The sequence below is a fragment of the Pteronotus mesoamericanus genome, unplaced genomic scaffold, assembly GCF_021234165.1.
Source record: "Pteronotus mesoamericanus isolate MK-2021 breed Mesoamerican mustached bat unplaced genomic scaffold, CSHL_Meso_final contig_181, whole genome shotgun sequence".
Classification (NCBI taxonomy): Eukaryota; Metazoa; Chordata; class Mammalia; order Chiroptera; family Mormoopidae; genus Pteronotus; species Pteronotus mesoamericanus.
The window spans coordinates 4,538,011-4,559,216 of record NW_026555077.1 but is presented as its reverse complement, the minus strand read 5'-3'; the positions used below and the strand labels follow the sequence as shown (position 1 = coordinate 4,559,216).

Genomic DNA, 21,206 nt, shown 5'->3' with positions numbered 1-21,206 from the left:
AAATAGGTAAAGGCTTGTAAGTTGAGCCATTTTCAGTCGTGTGTTGCCTGTGTACAGGCTGGACTGGAACAGTATGTCTATTAGTATGACAAGGAGAGAGAAGCAGATCCCTGCAGAATAGCCAAGTCGTGTTAGTGACAAAACTCTGGAATCTGTAATGCTCCACAAATTTTTAATGTTGATATATCTAAAACTTCTTTTGGGTTCTGTTCTCTCTAAGGCCTTATTCTTAAATTTCTGTAAAATCATGTGCCTTTCTAATATTCATTCTCCTTATTTGAACTTGCTTTAGTGATTCCTTGCAATTAAGAGAGCCTGACTAGAATAATAAGGTATATGTCAAGGGTTAACAAAACTCCTTTTACAAAAGAATTTGACTTTTGTTTGCTTTGTACCTCTGTTCCCATGGATATTTCATAAAGGTAGGCGACATTGCTTATGGCAAAAATGTTCTCTTATTGATTAGATAACTGCAAATGGACTGTGATAAATAAATCATAAGTACTTGAGGAAAAAGCCATACCTTCGGGTATCTCTGAATGTGATGATTCTTGTAATTGCGCTTGTTCCAATTAGAGACCCTGAAAACTATGTCTCTGGAGTTACTGCATATGGTATTAGCTCCAGTGGCGTATGAAGACTCTAAGCCAGAGTGGATATAAATCTGATTCCCTCATACCTAGATTGTCACATGAAAGATCAAAGAGAACAGCTTGGGAGGATCACACACACATAGATACACTTATGCCATGCTGTCAGCTGCAGCCTCTTGAAAGAGAACGTTCTGGACAGTTGTAAGTGTTGCTGTTTAGATCGCTGAGTGTACTCCCATGGAAGAGAAGTACCTCATGCTGCTGAACAACTGTAAACCTACTTTTGCCTCACCCTGTATTGGTTTCCTATGGCTGCTATAACAAATTGCTGTGAATTTAATGGCTTAAAATAATACAGATTACCTCTGGAGGCCAAAAATCCAAACTGGTCGTCAGGTAAGCCCATTTCCTTGCCTTTTTCAGGTTCTAGAGGCTGCCGGCTTTCCTTGGCTCAAGCCCTGTTCATTTGGAGAGCCAGCAGCATAGCGTCTTCCCTGAGTCTTCTGTTGTCACGTGTCTTCCTTCCCCTCTGCTCTTGCCGCCTCATCGCCGTCTCTGACTCTGACCCTCTTGCCTTTCTCTTGCAAGGACTCTCATGATTACGCTGGGCCTACCCAGATAATCCTGGATAACCTCCTCATTTCATGGTTCTTAATTTAATCTTCTGCGAAGTCCCTTTTAACCTTTAAAAGGAACAGATTCTTAGGTTCTGGGGATTAGGGCATGGACCTCTTTGGGGGCCGCCTTTAAGCCTACCATGCTGTTTTACTGGCAGACATCATTTGCTGTTCTCTAATCTTCTCACTGAAGTTGATACCAAGTGTGGTCATCTTTAAAGCTGGAGTGTTTAATGGATCCTGTCGAGGAGACATCTGGGGGGTGTGGCAGGGAAGGGTTATCGGGAATACTGGGAAAGTGCCGAGCCGTGAAACCCAAGAGATGTTTGACAAGGGAATAGCTAACAGTGTTAATATAGAAAAGTAGTGTAAGAGGTACACACAGTTTCTTTTCAAACAGGTGAGTAGAAATATTATTACAGTAGTTTGAAGAGTTAACAGAAAGCAAAGAAGTAGAAAAAGTGACCGGAAAATGTTGGCTGAGAAAGGAAAGGTAGCATAGACTGAGGGGACTTAGAACTAAGACAGATTTTTGATTTTGAGATAGAAGGAATTTATAGGTTGGGGGAAGATATCAAAGGAGAGAAAGAGAAGACAGGGACTAAAATTAATTTGGGGAGTCTTAATATCTGCACTGACTCATTCATTAATGGTTTTTATTTTTCCAAGCGAGGTTTAGAAATATTGGGGAACTAATAAAAGGATCCTAATGCATTTGAGGTCATATGACTTAGGTGCTAGAATATACTTGCCGACTTGTATAATTTCAGCTGAAATGGAGATACAGGGAATAGAAAAGGGCAGGGGAGTAAATAGCTTCCAAGGGAAAAGAAACCTAAGCTCTTGGGTGGTGGTAACCTCAAAATAAGTCAGACCCAACTTGACATTTCACCATGAAAAGTGGTGAGAGTAGTAAGTATTTCTTAAAAAATTCTGAGGCCTTCTAATGGAGAACTGATAGAAACAATGTTGTAATTCTGTCATGTTATGTCTGACTCTTTCAGGGGTGTTAAAATGATAAGTAAAATTAACATTTGTGATTCTAATTTTATTTCTTTGGAGGAAAGATATTTCAGAGTTTATGTTAATGGCTTTCAAGAATTTGACCTGAGTATGAATGGGACATTACTCAGTTCAGTAAAAATGTACCCTGACATTAAATCTTTACACCCACCCGTTAACTTATACTTAAGATTACATCTATCTCCAAGGCTTCAAATCGTGAAATTTAGATACATTATTTTAGAAAGTAAAACCCTTATTAAGCAGAATTTAATTTACCAGAACTGTCAGTTTTTCTCAGCCATACTGGAAGCAAAGGACAATCAAATATCTTATTAAGAAGATTATTCTACAACTATATTTTAGGTTTATTCTGGGCAAATAATACCTAATTTAGTTTCCTGAACTTCATTTATCCACCTGTATTGTTATATTTAATAAAAAATAGATATTCAAAAGTTAGCTTCGATATACTGATAAAGGTTGTTGTTTAGCAGATTATACTTTTTCAAGAAAGTAGTTTATATTGTCTGTTTTTGCATTTCATTAATTATTTAAATGTTTCACTCTTGCACAAGGTTTTTACAAGCTGATGGACACTGACAAATTATTTCTCCCACAGAACTGTAACCACACATTACGAGACTGTATAAATAACATTAGAACACATCTCTAGTTGATCAGTTACATAATAAAATAAATTGTCACGTATCCAAATAATGAGTTACACAGCCTAAGAGGCCTATGGAAATTACATATCTGCTCAGTGTACTAGCAGAAGCCCACTTCTTTTTTGCAAGTGAGGTTGAGAAGGGGGAAAAGAACACTTCAAACAAGTAGTAGCTGGTAAACAACATCTAGTAGGTACAGAAAAAGAACAAGAATTTCAAAAATTTGTGATTAAGCATTGTTTCTAGCTATAATGAGAAAGCATCTACCTTTAAAAAATTTTACTAAAGAGCATATTTATTCTACATATTCTTTACAAGACAATTGCAATATCTTACTAAAATAGTTATAGCCCTACCTGTTGTTAAGTTGCACCCAAGAATACAAACATTAAATTAACTCTAAAACTTCTCCCCTCCCCCTCGTGCTTTTTTTTGGCCGGGGTCTGGAGACATTAAAGACATACTTCTCTACAATGTATATTCTAGAAAGGGAGATTTCCATAACTGCATAAAATGAGATTTATAGAGAGACATTAAGTATACTGTATGACTTGGTAGAAAAATCTAACAGAAATTTATCGTTGTGCAAACCTGATGTATACTTGGTAGGAATGTGGGAGATATAAACAAAGTGAGTAAGCAAATAACCATATAGATTCTGTTTCAATGTTTGAAATGACTGAAGGAATAAACGATGTAAGATGTAGAGAGTTTATAGTTCCTAGGGTTTTAGTTCTATGATACTAAATATAATGTAAGTTTTATACTGGGTATTTTGGTACCTCATCTGTCTAAATTTCTTATATATTGATAAGAGTCTGGCATGGGAATAAATTTAAAGTAGACTTGCTGGCGAGGTTGTAGAGAAAAGGGAACGCTAGTATACTGTTGGTGGGAACGCTAGTACACTGTTGGTGGGAATGCAGACTAGTGCAGCCACTGTGAAAAACAGTATGGAATTTCCTCAAAAAGCTAAAAATGGAGCTGCCTTTTGACCCAGTGATTCTACTGCTGGGACTATACCCTAAGAATCCTGAAACACCAGTTCAAAAGAACCTTTGCACCCCAGTGTTCACAGCAGCACAGTTTACAATAGCCAAGTGCTAGAAGAAACCTAAGTGCCCATCAGTGAAGGAGTAGATCAAAAAACTATGGTATATTTACACAGTGGAATACTACACAGCAGAAAGAAGGAGCTCCTACCCTTCGCAACAGCATGGATGGAACTGGAGAGCATTATGCTAAGTAAACTAAGCCAGGGGATGAAAGACAAATACCATATGATCTCACCTGTAAGTGGAACCTAATCAACAAAACAAGCAAGCAAGGAAAATATAACCAGCAACACTGAAAGAAAAAGGAAACCAACAGTGACGAGAGGAAAGGAGGGAGGTGGGTAACAGGGAAAGAAAGGGGAAGGGTCAAATCAAGGAACACATATAAAGGACCCATGGACAAAGCCAAAGTGGGGAAGGATTGAGGGTGGGGGTGGGTGGGGCAGGGGACAGCAGTGGTGGGAAAATGGAGACAATTGTATTTGAACAATAAAATTAAAAAGACTTTTAACTCAGTATTGCATGATTTTAGTAAATGTGAACTGGCACAAATGATAGGCACATTTTAATACAGAACAGCAAGAATCTTGTGCTAAGTGTCTGAATGTGTTGATCGTAACAGAAGCAGAGGTTCTGTCAAGCATTTAACCTGGTAAAACTGCTTTTCAATGCTCCTATAAAAGCTTATTTAGACTTACTCACCAAGTTATTTCTTGGCTAATATGTAACTAGGTCTGAAATTTCACTTCCAAGAATATAGCACCTGGCACCCCAATTTTATTGGCCCATGAAGTCTCTGCAGCACAGACCATTTTAGAGTGATACTTCTCTAAACACACAAGTTACTCTATGTTAAAAGCTCCAAGCTGCTTTTGTCTTAGGATTTTTATTGCATCTTCATATTTCATTCTGCCTTCCATTAATGCTTGAGCAATAAGCATGGAGCTCTCCCAAGCTGCAACACAATGAATAACAATCCAGCAACCATGTTCTTTGTAAAACTTGTTTTTATTTTCTGAAGACTTAACCAGTCATCAACAATCTGGTTGGATGCTGGTGCACCTTCATTAAAAGCCAGTCAGAAACATGTGTGCTTTCTTTTTCCATAAGACAATGCCATACGTTGCTTTACATACTCTTACTATTGCGATGATTCCACACTTCTTAAGTTTCATAATAACTTTGTTAAAGGTCTCATTGGTTGTATTGCATATAAAAAAATATCATGTGTTTGTATGTGACTTCGTGGCAGGCAGTTCATTCAAGCCTTGTTAACTTAGTTACAAAATACTAGAATTAGTAAAGAATTTAAAAAATTGAATACAGAAATGGTGCAAAGAAACTTCAACATACTCCACTTGAAATTCTCAGCGCTTTGAAGTTGGGAGTAATGAGAAATGAAACGAACTGCCTAACAAGAAGCAGATACCTTCAATTTGTAATATTGAGCAATGGAAAGGAAGTGCCCTGAGGCTTACTCCATCTAGGCCAGAGCTGGAAAAGGCTGTGCATATTTCAGTTCTACAGTCCTGTGTGCAGGTTAACTGCTCTTACGTGGCTTCTTGGTAAAGTAGTGATGAATTTTTACAGCTCTCCTGTCCTCATAAAGGTTACGCTGTGCTTGACAGTAATCTTCGTTGTCCTTCAGAAACTCCATAAATGTGTGATGACAAAGGGAATATGTTTACTCGTTGAAAATCGCGGTTTAGTCCTACAGTGGGTACCGAGGTGGCAGTGACATCGGCGCAGTGGCCGTGGCTGCAGGGCAGGCGTCGGCGGTGGTCCGTTGCAGGTGGAGGCAGTGCAGGCACTGACAGGCACCAGGCTGATAGTGAGTTTTGAAAAAGACAGAATTCCATTCCTCAAGCATTCTTAGTCAGATTTTACTGTAATTGAAAAGAGATTTTAGGAAGATTTGTCAGTTTTTTAAAGGCAAAAACAGACTTAAAGTTGATAGCTATAAAATTAAATGATTTGTTTATTTAACATTTAAGAAATATTTGTCAGGAAGTTTAAAGCATAAATACAGGGGTAGGCAAAGTAGGTTTATGGTTGTATGTGAAACAGTTTATTCTCGTATTGTTAATTTATTAATTAATGTAAACCTACTTTGCTCAGCCCTGTAATATTGAACCATGAAAAATGGAAATACCAAGATGATGTTCTTATGAGGAAAAGTGATGTTCCTTTAATATTTGTTGATATGAATACAGAAATTATGAAAGGTTTTCTTTTGATTCTGCTCACTACTTGGGAGTGGTGTGAAAGGCAATGTATTCCTTCCTTTGTGCCAAAGAAGGTAATCGTGGATGGAGAGTGTGTGGGCCTCACTGAACTTCCTTATCTTTAGAATGGAGACAATAATAGTCTTAATAGGATTGCTTCGATTTAGCGAGAGTTGTGTCTGAAGGGACTATAGCACAGTGCCTGTACCGCGGTACACTCAGCAAATATTTGTTTCCGCCACCTTGTACCCAGCCCCATTACCTCTAGCATGTTATAGCTGCATTTTGAATACTAGTAATCATCACTACTATGTTAGAACTGGAGGAAATTTTAGAAGTTCATTACTCAGAATTCTATCTCCCCGTTTATTTTTAATTTGCTTGGCTACTAAAATTCTGTGTTCAAATATATTTTTGGAAGTTCTACCATTTTGTTTAACCTGTCTTTTTTGAGTTTAAACCTGTTTTCTCTTTTACTCTCTAGAAATGAGGTACAGTGGTTAATTTTGTAACTTTGTTTCCATTTTCTCACAGCTTCTAATCTTATTTTTGCATAATCTTACTGAAATGTGGAATCCAAATTTGATAATATGGATAAAATATAGTAAGTGCCTGCACAATTTAATATGGAATGGTTAAATCAAACTAATAATGTCAATGAAAACCATTATATTGACTTAAAAATAAATTGCAGAATTTCAGTTGAGATTTATTATATTCCAGTTACTCTTTCATTTTGTCTGTGGTAGTCTCCATTTTATATATTCCCCTTTACTTTTTGTCCTAGTTGACTTTTATGATCAAACTGAAGAGCAGAAGTGGTAACAAAATATTCTTTACCACCACTATAATATTTCCTTTGCCAAGTAGGTTTTTTAAAAAATACGATAAAAATGATACCTCAGAAGAAGTAAAACCATCCAGGTCCTCTTAATGAAAAGAATATCTAAACTATGTTGCTTAATGCCCAGAGAAAAATAAAAGAACCTTTTGATTTTCTTGTCATTTGAGAATAGAAATATGCCAGCAAAGGCATATTAATGATGTTTGCATGTATTTTTCTGGTAAAACGTGTAATTCAGGCATTGTGGTCAAGTCCCAAGACCCTACTCACAACATGCTAAAGAGACTACATATAGATTGTTAAAATCTACTAGTGCTAAGAAAGATTCCAAAGCACATGGCATAAAAGTAGTTGAGTTGGGGAGACTGACAAAATTAATACGGATCATTACTGGAAAAATTAGCAAAGGTCAAATTTTTGTTAAACATGAGAATATGTGAAAGACCCGCACATAGTGATTTTTATTATGATGGACTCTGTGTGATATATCAAGATTTTAAGCATTTTATAATCTGATAAAAATATGTTAAACTAAATCAATGGCATTCATTAATGCAGCATTTTTTGTTTTGAATGTTTCAGTGAGCTATCCACAATGTTCGAGAAATATAGTAACTTGTAATTTTGGTCGTACACTGCACAGATTTGAATTCCAAGCCTTGAGGTTGGTGTGCTAGAGTAAGTCAGTGAAGTAGTTAGTGGGAAGCTGAAGCAGTAGACAACAGGAAGAAACATTTGTCTACACAATACTAACTTTAACTTTGAAAGGAAAGGGGAAGAGAGTGGGTGGCTCACTTCTGCTGGCTGCTCCTCCCCTATTACAGGAAGACTGGTTAGTGTTGGGGAGTGTTCGGAAGCAGTGAAGACTGAGATGCAGGCTGCAGGTGCAGATGATTGAGAGCGAAGATGGCAGGCTTGGTGGCTGAAGAGACCTGCTGAGAGGAGGGCCGTCTGGGGGGTGTAGCCCCAAGGCCTTCTGTAGGACAGAGGCAGGGGCTTTGGGAAGCTGGAGACTGTAGAACGTTAGCTTCTGTTTTTCTTTGAAGCTCTGTTCTCTCATTTTTGCATTTACGTGTGCACTTAAACTTTCACTTATACTTTATTATGTTTAAAGGAGAAAATTACATGCTCTAGTGCTATTCTTCCATTTGACAGGTTGCTAGGGTTTCTGGATGGTTCCATTTAGAATTTCAAGGGCCTATTTTATGTCACATTATATGCTATAAATATTAAATAGCAATAATGAATTCATGCACTTAATTTAATCACCCGAGTTGATTAAACTATCAATATCAAACAAAAACACATCATTAAATTCTTTCTGATGCCAGTTCACATAGTCTCTGGGTAATAGAGGATTGTTAAAAGGAAAAAGGGCTCATGGACACCAACAACAGTGTGGGGATTGTGGGATGGGGGTTATAGGGAGACTAAGTGGTAATGGAAAAAATACAATTAAAATAAAAAAGCAAATGTTCATGTTAAAGAAACTGGATTTGAATCTAAACTCTACTCTTCATTAGCTGTGTGACCCATGACATGTTACTTAACTTTTAAAGTGTGCCTAAGGTTAATATCCTGTAAAATAGGGTGGGGCAAAAGTAGGTATATGGTTGTTTGTATGGAAAATAATGCAATAGTTAATAAATAATAATACAAGAATAAATTGTTTCACATACTCAGAACTGTAAACCTACTTATGCCCCACCTTGTATATCTTGGAATTAATGTATGAGATAATGCTTGTAATGTGCTTATTTTATTAGTTGCAATGCTTGAGATATTGAGGTATATCAAGTTCTCTGTAAATGTTAATTATCATCATATTATACTAACACACATGTGACTTTGAATGTGTGAGCATGCTGTTGTTGACTTCCTATTTCTGCAGTGTAGTTTATTTTTAGTTTTGTTTCTAATAATGTGAGTTCAAAGTACCTGGCATCATATAGTCTAATAATGCCAATTGTGTGACATTTGGCGAGTTAAAATTTGTGAAATCTTAATGGTCTAGTGCCTGCAGTTAATAGATTTGCTATGATTAGTTTCATAGTACATTGGTGGTGATATTTATTAACTTGGGGATTCCCCAAGACACGGAAGAGGAGAAAGAAAAGCCTAAAAGTGAATTACTTTGGCATCTAGCTAATGAAAATATAACAAAATTTGTTGCATTTGCTTTGTCCTGCAGTCATTGAAGTCCTGAAGAAGCAATAATATACAGAGAATCCTGAATAATTTGTCAGGAAAACAAAAGGGACACCTATGAGCAGAAACCAGAGCTTTAGAGAGCATCAAAGATCCCTGTGATCCTCAATCTGCTGCTTTACTTTTAGCGACTGTTCTATGTGGGAATGGTGATGTTATCGAAAAGAAGCCTGGTGATCCTAGCTCTGGTAGCTAAAGATGCTATACAGTAGTAGTGCCTGATTAGTAGCAGGGCTATAGAACACATAGCAATTTTTTTAAAGATTAAACTTACTTGTTTTTAGAAAGAAGGGAAGGGAGGGAGAAAGAGAGGGAGAGAAACATCATATGAGAGAGAAACATCGATTGGTTGACTCTTGCACCCCTCCGCCCCCCCGCCCAGTGGGGACCTGTCCTGCAGCCCAGGCATGCGCCCTGACCGGGAATCCAGCCTGCAGCCTTTTGGTTTGTGGGAGTGATATCTAACCCACTGAGCCCCGCCAGTCAGGGCTGTTTAGCAGTTTTAAGTGAACAGTTTAAAGACATCTTAACCAATCCAGTAATTTATTTAAATTTCAACTGGTGAAACTTTTATTAAGGTAACACCGGTCTATTATAAATGAAAAGTTATGGTTTTTGAAATTTTATACTCTAATGGCCTGTGGTGGTAAAAGATTTTAATCTATTTAAAATGTATATATGTATTTTTACCTATTGGTTATTAGTTCCTGAATGGGCCAAGGAAGAATTTCAGGGAGGTGGGCAAAGGACCCGAGCAATCCTGATGCAGGGCTTAGCTGGTCCTTCAATGTTTGGCAAACATGGTAATGGGAGAGTATTTGAGACCATTTTCCCTCCACATATGTTTCTTTTTTGAGAAGTTTTAAATTTTCATTTTTATATTTGTGATCTTTAAAATCTATATCAGCATGACCAAGGTATTTTATTTAGATTATATCCAAAGAGTGGTAAGGGAAGAAAATATTAGTTTCCTTTTTCATCTAAAAAAGGAAGATATTATGCTTTACTAATACTTATTATGTGTATGTAAAGTAGCAAATACATATGACTTAGAAATTAGTAGACATATATGGGTTTGCCCTCACATTTTCAAAAAAATTTTACTGGACTACATGATACTAAAAATGTGAAAACTACCTATGTAAATAACCACTTTATTGTTTGGATTCAAACCCTGTTTGAACTTCATACAATTTCATTGCTCACTTTTTCTTTGGGTTTTGTGTTGAGAGAAGGCCATAATAACATATGCTTTGTTGTGTGATGTGGGTTTTGCAGGGGCGTGAATAAAGTGTGAAAATTGAGTCAGCACACCTGGTAGTATAAGATGGCTAAACTGTAAAAATATCATTTTCTTATATTGATAGGATATATTTGCGAGATTTTTAAAAAATTTTAATAAGATACAACTTCCTATTATTTATTGGGATGTAGTAATTTGTCTTCAGTGTAGATTGATCTTAATTCCTGCGGTGATTTGATACCCACTCAGTAAAGACTTAAATAACTGCTGTGATGCTAACCTGATTTTCAAGTGAAAAAGACATTTTAAGGAGTCAAGTTGGACTCCTTAAACTTGAAGGACTCATGATAACTGGTGTGCAAAGAATGTTTATTGGCAAAGGCGTTGTTAAATGTAAGATCTGATATCCTGAATAGTAAACAGAGTCTGGAAGTTACCAATTGCATTTTGTACAACATAGTTTTGTGAACAGACTTCCTATATCATCAAAATAATTTGCAGTGTGGAAGTCAAATATAGAAAAAAGTGAACTGTAGAGCCAAGCCTGATGTTTTCTCTTTTTCTTGTTAAATATAACTGTAGTCATTTAGTTTGGGCAAAATAACATCATCCTTCAAATGGAATTAATGTTTTTAGAGTTTATTAGCTTGGTAGTTTTGTTAATTTATAATTTTATATTTATTTATAGTGTTATAAGAACTATAAGCCTAAGGAGTGTACTATCATGTATATATTTAAATATCATTATACAAATAATTTAACACTTGGACCAATAGAGAATTTTTTTTTCTTCACCAAGCAGTTCTGAACATTTCTTAAGTTTAATGAATAGTGAACAGAATGTGTGGTTGGACTTCTAAACTTTAGAAACTCAGTCTGTTTCCTGTCATGGTTTTCATTTATTATCCACAAATATAATTATTTTTAAATGATATATTGATTATGTTAACAGAGGGTTATAGTACTTATATTAAAGCTCAAAATTATAGGAAAACCTGAAACTAACATTCTGTGTAAATTGTAATTGAAAAGTAGATTCTAATAAAATTATCTGTAAGAAAAACATTGATTGAATTTATGATTTGAAGCTGAAAATACTGCTGCTTTATAATATTGATGTTGGGTAGATATTGAATCTTAAACCAAAGATACGGCCTAAAGGAATACTCATATTTATACTGATATTGGGAGGTCAGTTCACTTTTGTATAATAATGGATTATAACAAAAAAGATATGATTAATAATTACTTAATGTAAGTTAATCATCTTAAATTATTAAAAAGAGAAGATATATTTTCCAATTTTAGAGGAAAAACTTTCATAATTATGTGAATATGAGTCAGTAACAGCTGAATAACTGATCTTTGAATGTGGCAGAGTTGGAACCCTTTCAAAATACAGATCTAGCCAATTTCCAAGAAAAATCACAATGATTCAGTTCTGAACTTCAGTGCATTTGGAACATATGCAGCAGAACATTTTCTTCTTGTTATCTTCTGCCAAACTAGTTACATATGCCACATTAATTTTTCCCTTATGTTTGGGGAGCTCAAGTATATGGTAAAGAATTCCTTGATTCATGTTCAGCAGTTTTAATGGTAAGATCAAGATAAGTATTGTAGAGAAATTTTGTATTTTCTCTCAAAGAAAATAGATGCACAAATGAAAATATTTCATTCACTCAATGAATATTAATTGAATACTGTATGTCAGGCTCTGTTACTAAGCCTGAGCGTTAACAGTGGTGAACAGGAGAGGTAAAGCCCTGTCCTCAGAGAGTTTATATTCGGGGGCGGGGGGTGCTGGTGGGAGAGCATGGGATTTCAGGGTCATAAATAACCTGTGGAAAATAAACGCATAATGAGAATAGAGTACCTTAGCTGAGATTAGAATGTTACAAAGGTTTGGAAGGAGAGAAGTCGAATTTGGTCAGTAGCCCCTGAAGTGGGAAAGACTCGGCATATTCATAGAACAGAAAGGTCAGTGCCGGAGTGTCCAGCCTTTTGGCTTCTCTGGGCCACACTGGAAGAAGAGTCGTCTTGGGCCACACATTAAGAACATTGAGACAAGAAATCACCCTAAAAATCTCCTAATGTTTTAAGTAAATTTACGACTTTGTGTTGGGCTGCATTGAGAGCCACCCTGAGCCGCATGGGGCCTGTGGGCTGCAGGTTGGACACCCCTTCCTGTAGACAAGCATATTGGGCGGTGGGGGCCGAAGATAGAGAGATGGAGACCACATTAACTGAGCTTTGTAGATCATGTAAGGAGTTTTGATTTTTCTCTAATTACAGTGAGGAGTCCTTGGAGGATTTTAAAGTAAGAAAGTTTGATGATTTGACTTATGTAAGAAAGATTACCTTGGTGGTTATAAGAAGAATGAACTATAAAAAGGTGTGAATGGAAGACGAAGCCGGGGTGGGGAGCTTTTCTACTAGCATCTAGTCAAGAGATGATGGTGGTTGGCTGGTATTAGGGGGATGGAGTGGGGCCAGTGAACAGTGATTGGATTGGTGATGTGTTCCGGTGCTGTGCTGATCGCACTTGCCGATGGATTGATTGCATGTTTCCTGTACGTAAGCATTTGTGCTTCTGAAAGTCAAATTCTTTGGAGTATCATAGTTTAATGTGGACTGTGTAAGTCCTGAGAATGTCAAACATTACGAATTTGTTTTTAAATGTTTGGGGAGGACAGCGTAGCTCCCATAGCTTCCCCTTCTTGTATGGCATAAGGTATACTCCGTTGTGAAAAAAATTTAAATGGGTAACTTCAAATTCTGCATATAAATTCATGCTAGATTGCTCCAATTTCTCTACTTTAAAACTTGTACTACATAAAGAAACAATAGTTCTTTTAAATAGGTACTCAATAATTATTTTGAGTTATTTTTAATGAAGAAAAGAATGCACATAGTTGCTACATGATATCAACAAACTGTGTCTGTTTTTAACTTGTTAGTTTTATTTAAATAATATATTTTCTGGAATTTTTTTTCTAGTCACATTGTTCTGATGCTTGCAGATGATATGGCCTGCAACCCTAGGAACCCCAAACCAGCTACAGTATTTAGTCACAAGAATATGGAACTAAATGTATATGGGGATGATGTGGAAGTGGACTATAGAAGTTATGAGGTAAATTGTTTGAGCAACATTTTTGAAATGTAGTTACTGTTACTTTTAAGCTCTAAAATACTGGTTGAATAAAATAGCCATTTTTTTTTTTTTTGCCGTTAAACTTTGTGCATAATTGTCACTGAAGCCTTGATCTAATTCTGTCTCTGTAGTTCATATTAAGGAAACAATATTTGAGTAAAACTATCACAATGTGAATATTTTACATATGTATTTAGGACAGAACAATTTTATCTTGGTTTTTATGAGTATTTTAGAGAGTTTCATGTGTTGACTTTGTTTTATAGTAAATGTATTACGTTTTTTATATTTGACCTAAAATTTTAAGTTTTATATTTTTGGTAAATACATTCATTGTGGAAAAAATTAAAGTACCTAACAAAAAAACTCACCCATATTTTTACTGCTTAGAGGTAACCACTCTTAATATGCTTCTAGTGTTTTTATGCTTATATGATTAAAAATAAAAATGTAAGTTTGAATAATAGCATTATATTATATTTTCTCCCTTATACTTCATTTTAAGTTTAATGGATTGTGAATACGTTTAAAAATTGAAGTGTTCTTTGATGGAATCTTCCTTGATAATCGTTCTTTTACCAAGCCTACTAAAAGTAAGGCACAATTTTCTGTGTTTCCAGACTTGTTCTGAAGGAATTTTAAAAGTGTATCTATCTCCTCTCAGGCCGTAAGCTCCTTAAGGACATGGAGCTTATATTTTATGTGTCGTATATCTAGCAAGTAGCTATAGCCCTTTGAAGACATTGAAAAATGTTGTCCAGTGATTAAATGTATATAAATGTTGGAATTTTTACTTGTTTATTTAGTCATTATAAAATGTAGACCAAAAAATTTCCTTCCTAGTTAGTCAATAAGAAGTCCTATTAACACATTTAATATTTTGCTATCTTTTGGGAAAAATGTAAACAAAACATTTTACACACACACACACACACACACACACTTAGACACATTTATATAATGATGATCTAGAGAAAGGTTGAACAAGAAAGCTAGAAAGATTTTTTGCTTTTTAAATTTATATATGTACAGTATAACTTTAAATTCGCGTTACATTCTCCATGTCTTTAAGTATGCTTTCAAAAAATGCCAGAGGTGCAGAAATCCCAGGTTGGGAAATCTGGTTTAAAGGGGTATGACTTTTTGCGGGGGGCAGGGGGGATCGCTATTTCGCCATGAGAAAATGTGTTACAGTTAGCAAGTGCCGTATTTTTCTTTTCTTCTTTTTAATTGTTGACACAACAATTATGGTGAGCAATACATAGAGAAAGGAGAATATTTTTGAAAGTAAAGACAAATTATCAGGTTTCCCTAAGTTCTGTTTTATCTGATATTTCTCTCTCTCTCTCTCTCATTTTTTTTTTTCAGGTAACCGTAGAGAACTTTTTACGGGTGTTGACTGGGAGGATCCCGCCTAGTACTCCTCGGTCAAAACGTCTTCTTTCTGATGATAGAAGCAATATTCTTATTTATATGACAGGTAATTTCAGAATTTATATATTTAATAATAGAATATATTGCTACTCTTTTCAGCAAGAAATTTGCACAGAAAGAGAATTTGAATACCTTAAGTGATTTTTGATTGAAATAGTTATATAGTTTTTTTTTCTCATAATATATAACACCTTGAAGTAGTATTTGAAAACAGTGTAACGTATTGTGCTGTCCCTTACTTTATTTCTATTCTTTTTAGTATTGCCCTAATAAAGGTTATTACCGTTTACTTAGTATCCTACTATAACCTCTTTGCCTTCAGTTCTGTCTCCTATTAATCATCCTACTAAAGTATTTAATAGAAATTGTAAATCTGTCCCTTTTCTTCTTAAAACTCTGGTTTCCAGTGGTGGAGTTTCAGTTTTTAGTGTGCATAAGGATTACCTGAATGCAGATATGTAGGCCTTTTCCTAAAATTCTGATATAGTTTTGATCCAGAAACCAGATCATGAAAATTCACTTTAAATATACTCCTCTGACATAGCTCCTGTAGTCTTTTGTCTCTACTTTGAATACTATTATGGATAAAGTCTTCCATAATATAGTTATATTATTTATTGACTTATACTATATGCAATATATAATAAATATTTGTAGTTATGTTATTTATTTAATTTTAGTTCTTATACTTTTTATAATTCCCTTCCAAGCATTGGACTGTTTCTGTCCTCATATTGTTTGCTTAAGCTATTGCCTTTGCTTATTGATGTCTTCTCAGTTCACTTTGCCTACTTGATTATTCCTTATCGTTTTAAGTCTAAGTGATTTTCCTTTCTAAGTCTAGGGAGACTATGTTTCCAGTTACTTGGGACAGTTCTAGTTTACACCTCTTGTCCCAGTGTAATTATTAATAGTAGTGCCTGTTTTCTTCCTCAGAAGTTTCCTGGTATGTATAATATATTTTATAACTGCCCTAAGATAATGTTCATCTCCATGGCTGGTGCAGTCTCTTCTCTATGCTCTGCTGTATTAATCTGTAGTTTCTATTTTAGCATTTAAGTTACTGTTATGTTTTTGTCTGGATATTTATTGACTTTCTTAAATTTTGAGCCCCAAGATACCAATGATAATGTGTTTTCCATTATTTTATCACCAGTGCCCTGTCTTAGAGTAGTATTTAGGAAATATGAATGTTCATCAAATGGTATTAAAATTTTTTCAGGGGGCATTCCATTCAGCTGATGATAAAACAGGTGCAGAATGATTCTTAGATGTCACAGAAGGGCAGTTACTAACGCCTACTTCATGGTTTACCTTTTTTTAAAAAAAGATTTTATTTATTTTATTTTAGACAGAGGGGAAGGGAGAGGGAAAGAGGGACAGAAACATCAATGTGTGGTTGCCTCTTGTGCACCCCCCACCGGAGACTTGGGCTGTATGTCTCTGACTGGGAATCGAACTGGCAAGCCCTTGGTTCGCAGACTGGCACTCAATCCACTGAGCCACACCAGCCAGGGCTTGTGGTTTACTTTTATTTATCTATCATACTGCAGCTTTTCAAATTCAATCACTTTATAAACTTATAAATTAATTCAGCAGAGTAAGTGAAGTCAGAAAAGGTTTTATTTTAGTTTAACAGTTATAAGAAATTTTTAAGGTTTTCTGTCAATTAGGATGAAGTACAGTCTTGTAGCTTAGCTTTATTTGATGTACTAAACTAGAGGTTTTACAACATTTTTTTTTCTGAGTTGATTTTTGTATGGAAGAAATTCCAGCAGTCCAAAATAGGATTTTGTAAACTATGGCCCATGGAAGGGCTCCCTGTTTTAGAAATCAAGTTTCATTAAAACATGATCACATCCATTTGTTTTGCATATTGTCTATGGCTGCTTTTACACAGCAACAGCAGAGTCCGGTAGTTGCAACAGAGACCATATGGCCCACAGGGCTAAAACATTTATTACCTGGCCTTTTATAGAAAAAGATTGCCAACCCAAAGAAAAGAATAGGAGGGTTGATAATTATAATATGATAATAGCTAGTCTTTATGGAGGCTTACTATACATAAGGCAGTGTTCTAAACCATCTGGTGTCATTCATTTCATCCTCTCAACAACTGGAAGATTTAGGTGCTGATATTCAGAGCTGATATACAGTTCTGTGGATTGTGCACTGCACATAAGTGTCTGAGTAGAGAGGTGAGTGGGAGCTGAATTCCAGTGTGTATTTACACTTACCAAGCTGTGTACCCTGCATAGAGTTGTCTAATGAGAGGGAGAACTATTTTCCCTCCGCAAAGACATAGCCACTAACCACTTTGGAGCTCACAGGACCGCATATATTCAGAGGGGACACCAAAATAGACAATTTTTTTTCCTACTTCGCTGCCCTTTGGGAGGTACTTTTATAAAATCAGTACAAAGGAGCTATGTAGGTGTGCTAATGGTGGTCTTGCTGACACATTTCTCACTTTACAGCTGAGGAAACTGAGGCATGGAAAGAAGTAATTGGTTCAAAATAGCACAGTCATTAAGTGGATAAGCTAGTATTAGAATCCATGCAGATTTGCTTGATAATATATTCTAAATTTCACAATCTTCTGGGATGGTGTTCAATAGTACTAAAAACATCATTTTTAAAGTGCTAACTGCACTTCCTAATAATATAGCATTCTGGGCACAGTTATAATACTGTGAATAGTACCAGCATAGCATGGCACTAGCTAGTCTTCCACTCCTTTCTCACTAAAGAATGTTTGCCTGGTGTTTGAGAACTTTTTATCTGTGGAAGCTCGTTTCTGACATAATGGAGCCAGTGAAAAAATATAAATGTACTTTTTTATAATTGAGTGATAGAAAAACTCTTAAAGATATTATATCTGCTGTTTTTATGTAGTCTATCATTATTTTCTTTCTAGTTGGTATAAAATTAATTTGTTTTCACATTATTTTTTAAATTTTTGAGTATAAAGTAACAAATGATATATAAAATTGCCATGACTGAAGTAAATGTTTATATTTGGAAGTACGCAGTTTGCATTAAAAATGTATCTATTTAATCTTTTTTTACTTTTTTTATAAGGACATGGTGGAAATGGCTTCTTGAAATTTCAAGACTCTGAAGAAATTACTAACATAGAGCTTGCAGATGCTTTTGAACAAATGTGGCAGAAAAGACGGTAATTAGCAAATAACTACTTTTCAAAAGATAAATTAACACCTAATTTTTCTATGGTTAGTAGATTTGTAGATCTTATTTTATGAGACTTTCTTTAATCTTTTCTTTTAGATTTATATTTGTTATTTCTACTGAATGGAGTTATTTAATTATTTGTTTTTTGTTTGTTTTATTGTTCAAATACATTTGTCTCCACTTTCCCCTGCCCCACCCACCCCCATATTCCCACCCTCAATCCTTCCCGACTTTGGCTTTGTCCACGGGTCCTTTATACTTGTTCCTTGAACTCAGGGTTATTAAAGAACATGAAAAAAGATAACCTTATTTAGCATCCTTTTTGGATGAAGTAGAGTCCCATTAACCAAGTTCCTCATTATTTAGGGGGATTAGGAACATATATTTATTTTCCAACTTGTACCTATTCTCACTTTTTGCACATCCTCTGGCCCCCAATGCGATAACAAAACATTATTTCTTCTTTGAAAAAAATGTTGAAATTATAATTAGTATAAAATTTATAACTTGACTCACATTAAGAATGATATATTGTTAGTAATTTAATGATAAGCATCCCTTTGGTTCACAGTTGTCATATGAACCTATTAAGTGAATTTGAAATTGCAATAGAACTGCTTTCCACTTGAGTACCTTCAGTAAACACCAATGGGTTACCTTCTAAACATATGGCACAGAGGGAAATATGATGTTTATTTTGCCTTGAAAGAGTTTAAAATATAGTAGAACAGAGATATATGTACCCAACTATTCAACAAATTCAATATTATAAATACTGAATTATAAGCATAAGCAGAATGTATATGATTCCTAAGAAGGTAGAAGAGGACCGATGCACGGAGAACTACATGAATGTTACGATGACGGCAGCTCCTCTATTATAACAGGAGGGAGGGGCCAGGATGGGGCAAAATTCATCAATTTTAACAGAGAAGAGAAATTCCATTTTATGGCTCTCGATTTCTCTGGGAGTTCAGGGGAGGATGGAAGAGAATGGATAATGTTTCAAGTTTTTCTGTTTAGCTTGAATTCCGCACCCCTTGAATTATAAGCATAAGCAGAAAATACGAAAGTATTGAGGAGGAAGATTTTGCTAGTTACTGGTTTTATTATTCAAAACTTACAGTTATTGAATATATAGTAGGTGCTGGGCACTGTGTTTTACATGTATTGTCTGATTTAGTGTTATTAACAACTCCATCAGGTAAATGCTTTTATTACTTTTTTTCACAAATGAATAAATTGAGGTAAACAGATTAAGCAACTTGCCAAGGTTTACATAGCTGGAAAGTGCCAGCATTAGGGTTCATGCCCAGGTAGCCCAGTATTGTACTGCTTCATTTAACCTTGGATGTTCTGATCCTCAGGCGTGTCCACTGTTTTTGTCTCAGAAAAGAATGTCATATTAATTGTGCCTTCTATCACCTGCTTAGATATAGGGATTCAAGAATACATATTTTATTTTCTAAGTGCAGTGTTTTAGCTGTTTGATTAGATCCAGCGTCTGAGAGAAACCTCTGAGAAAACTTATCTGCCCCTTACTTTCATTTTCATTAGTTAGGCAGTTCATTCTAAAATACAGAGCTTATTATATTATTCTTTCACTTACAAAAAACCTTTGGTGGCTTCCTCAAACTTACAGGATATAAGATCCAAACTTTATTTGGGATATTTTACTTACAAATTGACGTTGCCTGCCTTTCTGACAGGAGTTTCCCTCCATTTCCCCAAATTACTCTAAATCCTACCTTCACAGCACTGTTCCCCTTTCCCTAAACATTCATACTTATTCACATGTAGGTGCCTGAGTACAAACTTTTTCTTTTACTGGAACGTGTTTTTCCTTTCTTTGTTAGGTAAAATAGCACCCACTCTTCATTGCCCACGTCACACGTCACCTTTTCCTGACCTGACTTTCTTTAGAGTCCTCTCTGTTCCTTTCTCAGTGCTCTCAGAGCACTTTGACTGTGTTAGGTGCTAAGCTCTGTGAGGGCTTAGTATTCCCAGCTTAGTGTCAGGCACATTGTAGGCTCTCAACAAATATTTTTAACACTTAAGCAGTTTAAAAGTCAGTCTTTCAGTTAGATTTTAAGTTCTTTGAGTATTTTTTATTATTATTATTTTTGGCTGAATGTAGATTAGTTTCTAGGACAGTATGAATACCAAATATGTGTTCGTTGAAGTCAATATTCTTTATTCATGTATATTCTGAATTATGGGGTGTAGGTAAGGGAAAAGGGAACGGTTTGGGTACAAAACCACTCCCTGTTGAGGTGGTTTTCCTGGGCAGGATTATACCCTTAATATTTCTGCTATCCAATTTATATTGGGAACTACTGAAAAGTCTCAATTTTTAGCTAATGAAATGACTAAGATATCACTTCAACATGTTATGTTATGGAAATATTGTAAAAATATTAGTCAGTGTATCATTAACAACATGATTCATGTCAAAGATATTACCACTTTTCTTTCAGCTACAATGAGCTACTCTTTATTATTGATACTTGTCAAGGAGCATCCATGTATGAGCGATTTTATTCTCCTAACATAATGGCTTTAGCTAGTAGCCAAGTGGGAGAAGATTCACTCTCGGTAGGTGCATTCTTCTGATTTGTAAACATTGTCTTTGGAATGTGTAGCTATTTCTCAAATTGCTATATGCTTAATGAGTACATCTGCTATTTCTTAGACTTTTTAACACCTTAGAAGGAAATTTTGATTCTATTTAAAACATATAATGATGCTATTTGACATACACTTTTTTTTATGCTTTGGTTTAAAAAAATTTTTTTATGGAGGTATAACTGACATACAACATTATATTGGTTTCAGGTGTATAACATGACTGATATTTGTATATATTGTGAAATGATCAATAGAATAAGTGTAATTAACATCTGTCACCATACATGGTTACAGAATTTTTTGTGTGTGTGATGAGACTTTTTAAGATTTGCTATCT

General features: G+C 35.3%; 1 protein-coding gene across 1 annotated transcript in view; it reads left to right on the top strand.

Annotated features, from left to right (window-relative positions):
* The window catches only part of PIGK (phosphatidylinositol glycan anchor biosynthesis class K), a 99,499-nt gene that overhangs the window by 14,574 nt on the left and 63,719 nt on the right, over positions 1–21,206 (top strand). Inside the window, exons 4-7 of the mRNA XM_054566866.1 lie at positions 13,459–13,594; positions 14,984–15,095; positions 18,131–18,227; positions 20,719–20,836. Coding sequence (XP_054422841.1) covers positions 13,459–13,594; positions 14,984–15,095; positions 18,131–18,227; positions 20,719–20,836 — 463 coding nt within the window. The remainder of the gene's footprint in view (positions 1–13,458; positions 13,595–14,983; positions 15,096–18,130; positions 18,228–20,718; positions 20,837–21,206) is intronic.